The 14432-nt window shown below is 35.4% G+C and overlaps 2 protein-coding genes across 3 annotated transcripts; one reads left to right on the forward strand and one right to left on the reverse strand.

Moving 5' to 3' along the window:
* Nucleotides 1–5492: 5492 nt before the first annotated feature.
* LOC122313905 (chlorophyll a-b binding protein, chloroplastic-like) lies at nt 5493–7487 on the forward strand. Of its 2 annotated transcripts, none has more exons than XM_043129207.1 (4): nt 5493–5738; nt 6185–6411; nt 6598–7112; nt 7216–7487. In XM_043129207.1, the coding sequence occupies exons 1-4, from the start codon at nt 5686–5688 to the stop codon at nt 7231–7233; spliced, it is 813 nt and encodes a 270-aa protein (XP_042985141.1). In that variant the 5' UTR covers nt 5493–5685; the 3' UTR covers nt 7234–7487. The 2 variants fall into 2 exon arrangements, with proteins under 2 accessions (XP_042985141.1, XP_042985140.1); XM_043129206.1 differs by having other exon boundaries at nt 5500–5756; nt 6188–6411.
* Nucleotides 7488–13376: 5889 nt separating this feature from the next.
* LOC122313906 lies at nt 13377–14193 on the reverse strand. The gene has a single exon (XM_043129208.1). It carries the CDS (start codon nt 13915–13917, stop codon nt 13624–13626), a length of 294 nt encoding a protein of 97 aa, XP_042985142.1. The 5' UTR covers nt 13918–14193; the 3' UTR covers nt 13377–13623.
* Nucleotides 14194–14432: the final 239 nt, after the last annotated feature.

Here is a 14432-nt window from a genome sequence, read left to right on the forward strand (position 1 = left end):
TATCTCGCTCTCAGAAGTACTAAAAGTTTGTAGTTTCAAAGGCTTTTAATTAGAGCCTGAGAGATCATATCCGGAAATTCAAATACTGCAATGTCGACTTTGAGAATGCTGAGCGGCATGTATGCATGCATGCAAGCAAATCTCGTGTTCCCCTAGATCAAACACCATGCAACAAATTTATTGGCCATGGAAGTAACTACAACAAAGACAGCTAGCTGCATCGATCATGGTCCATGGAATTAATTGGAGGTCATTAATTCCAAGTCCCATGCATTCAGATCATGATGAATTGAGCAAGGAGGAGTACTCCAAGTTCTGTCCCTTGATTTTTTTGGAGCAAAATCCCGGTCCCTACAAATTAATTAAATACTGTAAAAAAAACAATTAATCTGCATAAATTTAATAAAGTTGACCTAACTCAATGACAAGATTCCGAATTATTAACGTTCTGTAGTTGGAGTTGTTGGTATGAACTTAATAATTTACTGCCGTGGACCGTGCAAAACGTACATTTATTCATTTTTCTTTTATTATTATGCATACATATATAGATAGGACACTGTTACGGGACCCGATAATTCAATCTAAGAAGTGAACCGACAAATGCATATGCACTTTTTTTTTATTTTTTTTCTTCTTTTCTTTTAATAATTTTTTACACAGTTTTAAATATTTTTAAAAAATAAAAAAATACTAATTCATTAATATTCATTTCCTAAACCATCAAGTAAAATAAAAAATTAAAAATACAATCGGTTACTTTAATCGTTCACTTTTATCGATTCAACTAGTATTTTTCATATAGATATGTATCCTTTTGGGCTACTTGGTGGATCAACATTTTTCCGAGAAGTGCTAAATCTATATAAAGAAAAAGAATTTTATGATATGGTGTATCATATCGAAAATTCATGTTGGTTTGTAAGATAGCTTTTTATAATTACTTTTGTAAACCAAATCTTTCTCAAATGTGGTTTTTACTTTCCCTTTTAATTTCCTTTTTTTTTCATGTTGATTTTATTAAATTTAACACCCACATCCATGATTTCGATGCATGGTGTTCTTTATCAAAAAACTGTGACTGTATTCAACAGATCGAGAGGCTGAACTTGTTGAAATCTCCTCAAATGGTTTAACTAAAGAACTTATACAGAGAAAAATAAGAAAAGAAAGAACTCATTTACAAAAAGGAAAGGTAAAAAAGTGCAAGAAGACATAGGATAGCAGCTGTCCATGCACCGAGGATAGGGAAGTCAAAGTAATAAAGCTTTTTATATATATGGTGGTGATGTTGCAGACATCGCACCCACAAAGTGAGCAGATCATTATATTAATTTTCCAACAGTCCGGCCCCCTAATTTCAATCATCCCCTAATGTTGTCAGCAATTGAAGACTTAGTCATTATCGGCATTAGATTTTCCCTGTCAATTAACTACAGCTTGAAACCCTAATCTATAAGCAATAGAACCCCACCACCATGTGAAATTTATAATGAATGGGGACTGTGAAGAAGAACTCAAAAACAGCATGATAATTTTTGGGGCCGAGTAAGGAAGAGTCCGACACAATAAACCTATATAGATAGCTTTTTAGAGGTTTGGAAAAGCTGTACTCGCCATTATAAGAACGAAATATGGCATTATTTACAACTTTTAGAAAGAAAAAAGAGAACTCACAGGGAGAACTACTGCTATATAGCTGTTCTTTTCTTCAACACAAGCCAATGATGCCAAAGGACTACTGCATCTTCGCATGTTGACTTCGCAACTAAGGAAGAATATTGAAAAAGACCCATCGACGAAAATCGATACACGGCATTACGTTATAGACCCCATGGAGAGAGAGAGAGAGAGAGAGAGAGAGAGAGAGAGAGAGAGAGAGAGAGAACGCAAAGGGTGGAAATTTATAATGTAGTCATGGTATCATTTTCAGACCACAGGATAATCAGAAGACAGTTTCATCTCGATCACATAATTTCTTTGAAGACATAATTGCAGCACTATTGGGAAGCACATGCTTGCATGAAAAAAGTATGATAAGGAATCCAAAGAAATTAAAAGGAAAAGTAGAACACGTAAAGGATATTGCTCTCTTTCTAAGGTTGCTAAATCCGATCCCCTATCAAACATGCGTTGATGTTGTTGGTAGACCTCAAACATTCACTAATTACTTTACACATCATATGATTGCAAGCTAGCAACCATTTGCTTCCTTAAAAGGCAGCTAAGATTGTACAGTACTTATAAATTTCATGGTCGGTGCTTTTCTTGGTAAATTTTTTGTTGATGATTATGTATGCATGGCTATCGAATCTCATGAAAACCTGACTAATGTGTAGATGTAAACTGGATCGATGCAGGTTAGTACTACACGGTACAATATCATGATCGAGTGGGGGAGAGGCCGGAAAAATTAAGGGTTTTCTTTTTAATTTTTGGGTGAATCTTGATTTAGTTCAATCCAAATGTGAATTAGAAAAAGAAAAGAAAAACTGAATCTGTAAGCTTTAATTTTACGCTCTCCACATGACCCGTGTCAACATGATATATATGATCTAATTAATTTGTAAGATAAATTAATTTAAAATTTTTCTTATAAATAATCTCATTTCATGTCAACAATGTGTGTATATATAAAATCATTACAAGAAAAAATATTTGTGACGAATTATTTGCGATAAAAATGACTATTTGTGAAGATAAAAGATCATCCATTTTGATAAGAAATAACTGACAGCAAATAAGCATTTTTTTTATAAGATCGAATATATGTGTAGAGAACGACGTGCGTATGAAGAGTATTGGACTTGCAGGTAGAAGTAGTAATATTGATCTTATCAGGAAATAAATTTTATGTGGGAACATATATACCTTAATTAATTTAGCGGCAAACGTTGCACATAATTCACTCAATCACGCTCAAACTGAAAGCACCAATGCAAATACAGCCTTTTTTTTCACAATTTGGATGGAACTCTTAAACTTCTTTCAGCCAGGAAGTCTGCGTCTCCACTATTGTTTGAAGTATTGCTTTGATGATCTGTTCGATCTATTCATACGAATTTAGATTTTGCATTCCTTTTCCACCATATATATGATAGGATCATCCTAGTGGGTTGCCCAGCATGAGCGGTAAGATCGATGAGGCAAACTCATGAGGCCATCTAGCATTTTCCATATATGATATTTGATTGTTTCCCAAGCAGCTTGTTCATGACCAGAGATCATGTCATCGGTGTCAAGCTAGGTACTCCTTTGTCTTTAGAACTATCAATCTAATTAATTCCATCTGCAATATCCCAATCTTGAATTGATCTTTCAATAAGCATTTCATGTACTGTTGATTATAGCTAGCTTTTGATCACAATCTCGAGTAAAAACACAGCCAAAATAGAAAAACAAATGAGCTCGGTTGTCTGACCAGCTAGCTAGCTAGCTTCTACACAGTAAACAAGTTAATATAAATCGCTATAGCCCGACTTGGCCGCAAGGCTTCAGCTCTTTCTAATGTATAGATAGCCAGTTTTTGTCAGCCAGATAATCGTATAAAGTTAAAGCTTGAATTGCCTTGTTGGTATGACATTTCGAATTTTGGGAAAATTAAATATTACAAGAAATACAGGTATTTATGACAAATTATCTGGGACGAAAATAGTTATTTGTTATTAAAAGAAATAGGCTCATTTTAATAAGAATATATAGCCATTTTAACAAAAAAATAAGTGTCAACGAATAATTAGTTTTCTTATAGCAAATTAATTAAATTAAGAAAATGAAACAGAAGTGATCGAGAAAGTGGATAAGATGATTATATGAAATCAATTTTGTTTCCGAAAAAGGAAAATGTCATACGACACACTTCCATTGGACTCTTATCATATAATTATATGTTTATATTATTTAGAGACGATTTGATCTAATAGTTCATAGGCATTATTATATCAAGTAATTATATGATGAGAGTGCATGAGATCATGAAAATATATATAGTGTATAACATTGACTTTCGAAAATACAGAAAACTATGGAACGTTATAGTCGCGACCATAAACCAAAATCTTCTCCATTAATGCAGCTACAGGAGCACCCTTTTTCTTTTGTTTGATTGGAACTCATCTTATACAAGACATTCTTCTTTAATTGATGCAATTGGTTTTGTCCTACATACGAATCTGGTACGTACGTGATGCGCCCATTGTCTCCAACAATGGTGTTTGTGTTGAAAAAAAAGGAGGAATTGAGGAAGTAGAATATCTTCCTAGATGACAAGCTTGTTCGTCTTCGCCATGCAAAATCAAGGTTGTCACTATATACGAAGCATACATCCCAAGCCACACATTCTATATCTTGTTCAATCAACTTGCTGACACACTTTGATGAAGATGATCTCCATCTCACTTGAAATTATTTAATATCGTAAAACAAGAGTTTATAATTTTGATAATTCATTTTTCAAATTGAAAGCACAATGATTTAAAATATCTCATAATTTGCCCAGAATCGATACTCTTTCAAATGAAACGTTGAAATAGCTGGGTTCTGTCCAGCCCAATTCAATTGGATATATGTTTCCAAAACGAGCCCGGTTCAGAGCCCAGCCAGCTTAGAAGCACTATTCGGCCCTAAAATCTAATTGAAATCTAGCCACCTTCTTCATTGGGCTTTGAGTCACTCTGGCTTAAAGAGTAAAGACCACATTTCTACAAAGTTACAAACGTACAGATTAATGAAGGTAGGTTTGAAAAGTTGGATCTACTTTAGACTAAGAATTGGTTTGGATTGAGATATATTTTTATCTCATCTAGTCTTAATATTTAAATAGTACAAATATAAATATTTTTTAATTTCAAATTTTTATCTTGTTCATTTAATTATTACCTAAATATTACAATTCTTCCAAAGTTTCAAATGAAATACAAAAAAAAATTCAACTATTTTAAATCTCAAAATAAAAATAATATTAAAAATTTATATTCCTACAATATTTTAACTTTATAACATTTTTTATTCAACTTTTTATCTCCTATTTCCTAAAATCTCTTAAAACATTTTAACTCAAATCATTTCTAACTCATCTCATATCAACTCAAAATTCTCATTATTATTCACAAACTATGTCAACTCATTATCCAAACCATGACTAAAAGTAGTTGTGCAATTTTATTTACCACGGTAAGCTATATCAATTTGTAATTTTATTTTTATGAAATCTTTTTATCAACAAACCATTTCACAATTTAAAAATGAATAAATCTAAACATAATCCCATACACCATACATTTTTTTATTTTTTTTATTTTACTAAATATTTGATATATGGATAATGAGTAGAATAATTAAATTAATTTAAAAAGAATAAATTTAAAAAAATAAAAAAGTGAGATGTGAGGCTTATGAGCAACAAAACTTTTTTTTTTTTCAGGTAAGGCTTAGAAATGGAGTTGGTGTGTGAGCCACCAAATTGTGATTATTCCAGGTAAGGCTTAGAAATGGAGGTGGAGGTTTTGATATCAGAATCTATACCACATGGCAACACAGTATCCACTTGCACCTTCACTCTCCTATCCTTCAAGATAAGCCCCTGCTTTACATTAATAGATTCCCACGTTTTTGCTGCCCATACGTACGCAAATCAAACACGCAGCGCCGATACTAATTGAAGAAAATATTGGCTGAAAGCCTAAAATGGCTTCTGCTTGCGCTTCCTCTGCCATTGCAGCTGTCGCCATCTCTTCCCACGCCATCTCTTCCCACAGGCAAGTTCTCTAAAACATAGCCGACAACAGTGTTCTTTAGAAAAAATTACATTAATAAAGTTATAGGAATCTCATATAGAGTAGCTGGTTTAGTGAATAATGACGTTAATAAAGTTATAGGAATTTCTTTATGAGCAGAGATTGGACTTCATGCATCCGTTGTTACTTGGTCGTATAGTTGGTGTTAACGAGTGATTGTAATTAAAGTTTGAAAAAGAGCTAAAATTGTTAAAACACCACTTGTCTCAAACTCAGGACATCTGTTCTACTCTGATGATACCATGCTAATCCAGATCCCGAAAGCTTAACTGACTAGAGAATGAAGGTAGGATTAATTATTTGAATTACATTCGAACAAAAACATAGGGAATGGAGAGATCAGAGATGTCTATGATTAATTAACTATGCAAGTACTCTTCCATACATTGCAGTTCCCAAAAGACTGGATCTGCCTTGGGTGCAACAAAAGCTTGTTTCCTTGGTGGGAGGAAATTAAGAGTGAGAAACTATACGGCACCCAGAGGAACACGATCACTCTCGGTGTGTGCTGCTGCTGCTGACCCTGATAGGCCTCTCTGGTTCCCAGGCAGCACCCCTCCTCCATGGCTCGACGGCAGCCTCCCTGGAGACTTTGGTTTTGATCCTCTGGGTCTTTGTATGTTCAAGCCGAATTACATCCTGCTCCACTTACAATTTCAAGTAAAAAATATACCACATGCATGTTTAATTTGGCCATTTGACTCATTTCCTTAGGTGACCTCCAACATATATAGTGATGTTCAGGCCACAACTTTCTTTTCTTGGGTCTTGTTTAAATGTTGAAATATTGATTGTTTAACAGCATCTGATCCCGAGAGCCTAAGATGGAACGTACAAGCCGAGCTTGTGCACTGCAGATGGGCAATGTTAGGCGCTGCGGGTATTTTCATTCCAGAGTTGCTAACAAAGATTGGAATCCTGAACACCCCATCTTGGTACACTGCTGGAGAGCAGGAATACTTCACTGACACAACCACTCTCTTCGTCATCGAGCTGATCTTCATCGGCTGGGCAGAGGGAAGACGCTGGGCAGACATCATCAAGCCAGGGTCTGTAAACACAGACCCCATCTTCCCAAACAACAAGCTCACAGGGACAGACGTTGGCTATCCTGGAGGACTTTGGTTCGACCCACTTGGTTGGGGAACCGGTTCTCCTGAGAAGATCAAGGAGTTGAGGACAAAAGAAATCAAGAATGGGAGGTTGGCAATGTTGGCTGTGATGGGTGCGTGGTTCCAACACATTTACACTGGCACGGGCCCCATTGACAACCTCTTTGCCCACCTTGCTGATCCTGGTCACGCCACTGTTTTTGCTGTAAGTGCAGCCCTAGATATGACTGTTACATCAACATTAAGAACTTTGCATGAAAATAGTTTTGGCTGCTTGAGCTAATCGCTTGTACGGTTTGTTGTTGCAGGCTTTCACCCCCAAGTGAGGAAGAATGTTGTACATGACTGCAGGCGTGAGACAGACAGGGAGTGATCGATTTTTACCTAAGTAGGTGGCTTAAAAGATGTGTGCTTTCAAAAGGAATGCTTGTATCAGTGGAACTTGTCTTGTGTTTGATCATCATGTCTTTTCCCATAGAATGCTCATGCAATGTACAAATGCCTCTTTAAAATTAGAATTGCTGAATATTAGTTCGGACATACTACAGTAATGAAATTTGCTTCTATAATTATCTAATTACATACATGAGGTTTTCAGATATCATGTCTGGCTCTACTCATGAAGTTTCCATTGCACGAAACTCAGCAGATATGGAATTGGGTCAATCGGAGAGTATAACTTACAGACATTCTTCAAGGGAAGGTCGTCACATCAAATCCAGAATTTGCAGTCATAAGCGAAGAATGCCATGCATTAATGTTGGGAGTTTTTAACTGATTTGTTTCATTGGTTAAACTCACTAATTAATTAATTCAGAATATATGAATCAATGCAACTCTTTTGTTGGCTTTGGAGATGGAAAGGCCTTATGGTACCTTTAGAAACAAACCGTATAGATCCTGATCAGGCTTACCAGCTGCCAGACTTCTTTTGAATTATCCTACTCCATGCTTGCATATTAAATACTGAACCACTTTGCTTATACTACTTTTCTTAATTTTTCCCTGGATTTGACTTTTCTTTCCCTGTTTTTACTTTTTCTTAATTTTTCCCTGGATTTGACTTTTCTTTCCCCGTTTTTCTTCTTTCTTGACAACTAGAACATGGCACACCAAGTCCTTGAGTCAAAGGCTCTTAAGAGCTTAATTGCCATTAATCCCAGCATTGCCGATCAGACCTAATATATCTTCTATATATAAAAAGTGTGTATGAAACGGAATTTGTTATTTTAAACGAAAAATCTTGTTTCTCCGTTAATTTTATTGTTCCCATTAAATAGCAGTTAAGCCACCGTTTGTGGCCATTTGTGTCGTGTCTATTTGAATACCAAGCGAGTGATGATTGGAATTCCATTTTCTCAATTCCAAAATCCCAAAACTCAAATGAAATGGATCCATCATTGTTAGAGGACAGTGTCTCTTTGGATTTTCTCGATTACAGCTTCATCGGCATTAGATGGCCACGATCGCTTCGCGAGCTCTGGCTTCACTGACATCTTCCAATGCTTCAATGTGGAAGAAGATGGTGGGCTTGGTTTGCAGTCTTCCCTTTGATTCCCATGTGCTTTTTCATTCATTTTGTGGTTTATTAACGAGGTTCTCTGCCGTTGTAGAAGCCTAATGGTCCCAAACCACGGCCGCTGAAATCGTCTTCCAAGTCACCCTCCTCAACTCAAGATGAGATCGAGATATAGCTGAGGTGTTGTACGGGATGGGGAGGTAGCCCCAGGGCCCTTGTAAGCAAGAGATCCTGGGTACTGATTCCATGAAGTTAGACCCAAGAGAAGCCAATAAATCCTAGATCACCCCGCACGACTGAAGGCTCTGTTCTACCACACAAAAACAAAGTATGCGTTCTCCATTTGCTTGAAATATCTTCAATTGTTTTTTTCCCTTCCCACAGATCACAAAAGAGCTACTCCGAATGGAGTTCCTGGGAAGGTCCATGAAGAAAGAGTTCAAGGGCTTTGTAAGGCTTTTGATGATTGGAAGCATGGTGCTGCATAACTATCTAGAACATGAAAAAATTTTGTTTGTCAAAGTTACCGAGATTCATTCTTCATTATCATGCTTTGAATTTAATTTTCCATTGTCAATAAAGTGTAAATGGTGTAGTAGCCTTGAAACTTGCCGTTGTGGTCCTTTGCATGCGTATGTTGTGGTCCTTTTCCATCGTCAAGCATATTTTTGAATATTTCTTTTTTATAGGTTATTAAAGAAAGCATTGAAACTTGCCATGCGCATGATTTTACAGATGTTATCTTAGTTCATGAATACCGTGGCCGGTGTGCCAGATGGTATGACTATAAGCCATCTACCTTTTGGTCCAACTACGTATTTTGGATTACTGAATGTCGTAAGTAGTTGATCATACTATTATTTCTAAACTTTTGTTTTGTCCCAGTTGTTTTGGCCATTGATAATAAAATATTTGCTTGTAGGTTAAAAGACATGACATTAAAGATAAGAAGACCATTGGAACAATGTCTGAGGCTTACCCACATGGGTATGTCAAAATGTATTTGTCATTTGCCATTGATGATGTTACGTTATAATACATGTGCATGCAAAGAAGCCATGTTTTGGTTTGTGTAGTAAAAAACTCAAGTTAAAAACCATATCTTTATAATATAATTGCCAAGCAGATAGAAAACATTTTTACTTGAATCTTTTTCTTAATTTTATTTGAGAAGGATCTTTTTTGTTGGTACAATGCATGTAATTTGTTGCTATTTGTCAAAAATGTATTTTCAATTATAGGTACTATGAAATTTAATGTTGATGTTTGTTCTGATAAGTTGGATATTTTTTTGTTTGTTAGCATGCATTATTTTGTTAAAAAATGGTCTTAATTCTGCTTGTTAAAATAAGTTGACATGCTAATTTTGATGTAATGAATTTTATTTCTTGTCCAGGGATTGATATAGGATTATGATAGAAATGAACTATATGCTAGCTTATGCATATGCTGAAGCTTCTTTGAGACTATTATAGAAATTTTGACTCTTAAAGTACCTCTACCAATTGTAGCTTCATATTGACGTAGTTTATTTATAATAAATAATTTTCACAATAATTTTAGCCAGGTACTAAAATATTGGAAGTCATGATTAATGGCAAATCAATTACTTCTAAATTACATAGACCAAAGATAGGAGATGGATCGAGATTCATTAATATAGGCTCATGTTACATGGACTTTTAAAGTGACAAGTACGATTAAAATTTCCATGCTTTAGGGGGAAATTGTTCTGGGAATAAGAATATCCCCAATGTTGTTGTGCCGTGGATCAGCCACGTGGATTTGGTCTACAAGATGATGATGATGCTTAAATTTGTATGCAGGATAATGCTGATGCATTGAAAGCTCAACTTGATAAACTGAAAACTGTTGTTCACAATCTTGTATCTAATATATGGGTATGTCAAAATGTATTTTTCATTTGCCATTGATGATGTTACATTATAATTCATGCGTATGTGAAGAAACCATGTTGTAGTAAAAAATTCAAGTTAAAAAGCATATCTTTATAACATAATTTTATTTATTTATTTGATAGGTAAAACAAATTTTATTGATCAATATAATTGCCAAGCAAATTTGGTTTGTGTAGTAAAACACTCGAGTTTAAAAGCATACCTTTATAATATAGATATCCCCGATGTTTCTTCTCATTGAGTATTGTTCCTATTGAATTTGGGCAGTCATTGACAAGAGCATGTCTTCTGAAAGAGACGATCATGCCATATCAAAACATGTAAGAAATGTGTCATCCATCAGTGGGTGTGATCATGACCCGAGTCACTTATTTTCTTCAGATTAAACCACTTCCTTTAATTTTTATGGGAGTCTTGGAAAAGACCTCCAAAACATATTTATTTTCTACAAAAGCAAGCATAACTCCTAAGAATCTTATTATTTTTTTCATATTTGATGAGTTTCCTTTGTTACTAAGTAGTGATGTTTCAATGTTTTAGAGCTTTGATGATGAGAGGCCTGTCATTGATGTTGTCGTGCGGCATGACAGAGAAGTATGAAGGGCTACTCTTGACACAGAGTCTTGAGGATGACCTAGATTGTGGGAAACTTGCTAACTTTATCCCCCTAACTAATTATAGGTATGCTCAGTTGCTTGTGACTCTTGCATGTCTTCAAAAGATTGAAAATGGTTCTTGTTCAGGTAGAATGAGGATGATGTTGAAAGCAAAGAATATAATTTACAAAGATCCTTGAAAAGAGCAATTTAAGTTTGATGGTATATTAGTATATTTATCTTGCAATTCATCATCACTGATTGTTGCAGTTATAAATTGACTGATACTGTAATTGAGCTTTTCCTTTTCAGTCTCTGTTTTTCTCATTTATACAAAACATTTAGGCTGATAACTAAAAATGTTGGAGATGAACTTGGTGTTTATTTATGAATTTGTTCAAAAAACCCCTCATTATTATTGTTTATATCTAGTAATTAACTGTGTGGGTTCCAAAATTAGAATTCCTTAGTAGGTTTGCTGCTCCGACTGTCATGACAAAGTTGCTAAGTTTATATTACTTGGGGATTCAATCTATTTTTCTTGCTCATCAGCTTTTCTGGCAAAATTAATATTTGTGCAATCTTGTAGAAGTTTATTTTGCTCGCTCTAAATGAGTGTACCATGGTGAATTACTTTTACAACTTCCAGTTTACGATTACCATGCCTGCAATTGGAGTTTTTCATGACTGTCATACATTTGCTTTTTTTTTTAAGAACCTTATTTGATTTTAGGTGGACATAAATGTTTTATACTATTCCGTGCCTCAGTTTCTCCTTCACTTGGTTAAAGTTTCTAATTTATTCTGTTCTTTCTCTAGGGTTAGTCTTAAATCACCTTGATCACATTGGAGAAGAAAACATGCCATTCTGCCAAAATAATGGAAGAGTTTCTTTGCACCAAATGGAAGAGTTTCTATGCATTAAATTATTAATTAATCACCTTCTTTTCTATTTTATTTTTTTATGAAAAGCCATATTATTTTTATAAAAAATTTATTTCATACAACTAAACAAACGTGCTTTGACGTTACTCCCGACCTAATATACTAATAAGTCACATCCAAATGGAATGGGAAAAAAAGAAATGTTCCTTTACCTATGGTCATGAAAAAGGGTTTTCGTTTCTTCTCTTTTTCTTTTTTTCTAGAAATTTTCTAGTTCCTGACTTCTCTTCTTTCACCTAAAAGTGGTTCTTACAGCTTGTAAGCTTACTTAATTCATCTACTTGGATTGGATGCCCAGCTGCCATGCATAAGATCATCATGTATACGACCACGAAAGGGCGCTGCGTTGCACAATAAAGAAAATCCAAACAAACAGTTTGGGACCCGAATTTGGGTCCCAAAATAGTGTCCCGAATGGGATTTTTTTTTAAAAAAATTTAGTGATTAAAGAAGTATTTTTTAGTGATATTGTGAATTTTTTTTTATTTTTAAAAAAAATATTTAAAAATAAAAAAAATAAATTATTATTAAAAAAAAAACTTTTTTGCCTATTCAGTAGGTTTTCGGACTACATCATTCGGTGGATGTAACACCACTCATGCGAATGTTATTTGTTATTTAAAGCTAGTGTTCTAGAACGCTAATTACGGACATACGAAGTAAAACAAGTAAATAAAACGAGGGCAACTTAGGTGGTGAAACTTGAGCTGAAAAGCACATATCAGTAAAATGATCATTCCTGGTCTCCAAACAAGCTGGACTTAATTCCCAAGTTCCATCAAGATATATAGAGGCGAGGATCATGATCTTAATTTTTATGAAATTTTAAAATATTAGCTCTTTGTCTAATAAATTAATTAAAATTATATTATTTTGATACTAATTTACGTAAAGAGAACAAAAAAATCCAGATTTTCAGTTGAGAAGCAAGCCAGCAATTTTATTTTTTATTTTTAAAAAAGAAACAGATTAATATAATATGGAGGAGCCTGCAACGCAAACATGGCTTTCTGATAAAAGAAAAATGAGCAAAGCCCCCGAGGTTGTCATTTGATAGATCGACTGCCCTGATTTAGTTTGACCAAAATTATGGTCGCGTATTCATGTTCTTCCCCTCACGTACACGTCTTCTCTTTCCCCTTCTTTTGGAGACCCAACAGAGTAAAGGTCTTTAGATTAATAGAAAGAGAAATGCTTTAACGAGACTAAGAAAAACAAGAACATGCATTTCCCATTTGTGCTTTCATCTCTTGTCGGTTCAATTCGATCGATTCATATATATCCAGAGCAATGACCAAAATTCAAGAATGGAAGAAAGATAATTAATAACATGCTTGTAAGAAATGCTATGAATCCCGATCGATTTATAAGATTTCATTCATAAAATCTGCAAACTAAAAGCAGCACTTCATCGTCATAGAACTAAAGCGGCAAATCAACATAATTCAGATCGTAATTTCCAGTGCATATAAAAGAAAATTTGAGTAAACTAAGAAGAAATTAAATTACTCCTATTTTATAAGAATTTCAATACTGTAGTGTGACTACAATTACAACCTGATAATCTCCCACTTGTGTCTCTCTCTCTCTCTCTCTCTCTCTCTCTCTCGAAGTATTGTGGAATTTATATTACATAATTCGATTCGAAGAAAAAGGGGAGAGAATTTGAGAGAGAGAGAGAGAGAGAGAGAGAGAGACCGTAATATTAGTTGGCAGACCCGTAACAACAAACGCGGATTAAGAGGGACGGTTTGGTGGCCGTACGATGAGTTGGGCAGGTAAGGGCCGGCCCGTACCGTTCCCACCACAGCTTCTACACCCCATTCGACCGGATCCGGCACATGAACGGCAGCCGACATCGCCGTCAGACCAGCGGGAGCAGAGGCAGGAGACCCGGCCTGTTCCGTTGCAACTGGGGCACCGCGGGAACGGGCCGGCCATTGGCTTCTGTTCCATGACCGACTTGACCAGGACGGCTCCGGCCAACACGCTCAGACCCGTGGCCAGCTGAGTCAACACGACAGGACCCATACCCGATATGTCGGACCTCGAACAGAGCGCAAAAAAAGGGCGCCGGAGGAAAGCTACGGCTACCTCTTCAGGTGGTGAGAGAAGAGAGAATGAACAAAGATATTTTTTGGGGGCGCTATAAAATCAATATCGTAATGCTTTTGGTAAAAATCAATATATAGAGGGAGAAATGAAGTGGTAAGCGGTTGGAACACGTAGTCGCTGAAGATGTTTGGTTGTTCTGAGAAGCTGGAGATTTTGGAATTTAGCAAAGTAGGAGGATGTGTGGGTTCCTCTCTGTCTTCCACGGCTCTACTCTTTGGTTGGCGATTAGATCTGGGTCTTTGCTTTTAACATTTGCACATCTCTTGACTTCCATGTCACTATGTGTGGTGCGCTTCTGTCGAGCGTTTTTCCTTGCGGATGTACTTGTAATTGTACACTCAATTTAACTACAAAAGGTTTCACACGTCATTTTCTGAAGGGAAAAAATATATATATATATATATATATATTTACACGTTTAGTGCATTGTT

The sequence above is a fragment of the Carya illinoinensis genome, chromosome 6 (genome assembly GCF_018687715.1).
Source record: "Carya illinoinensis cultivar Pawnee chromosome 6, C.illinoinensisPawnee_v1, whole genome shotgun sequence".
NCBI classification, from domain to species: domain Eukaryota; kingdom Viridiplantae; phylum Streptophyta; class Magnoliopsida; order Fagales; family Juglandaceae; genus Carya; species Carya illinoinensis.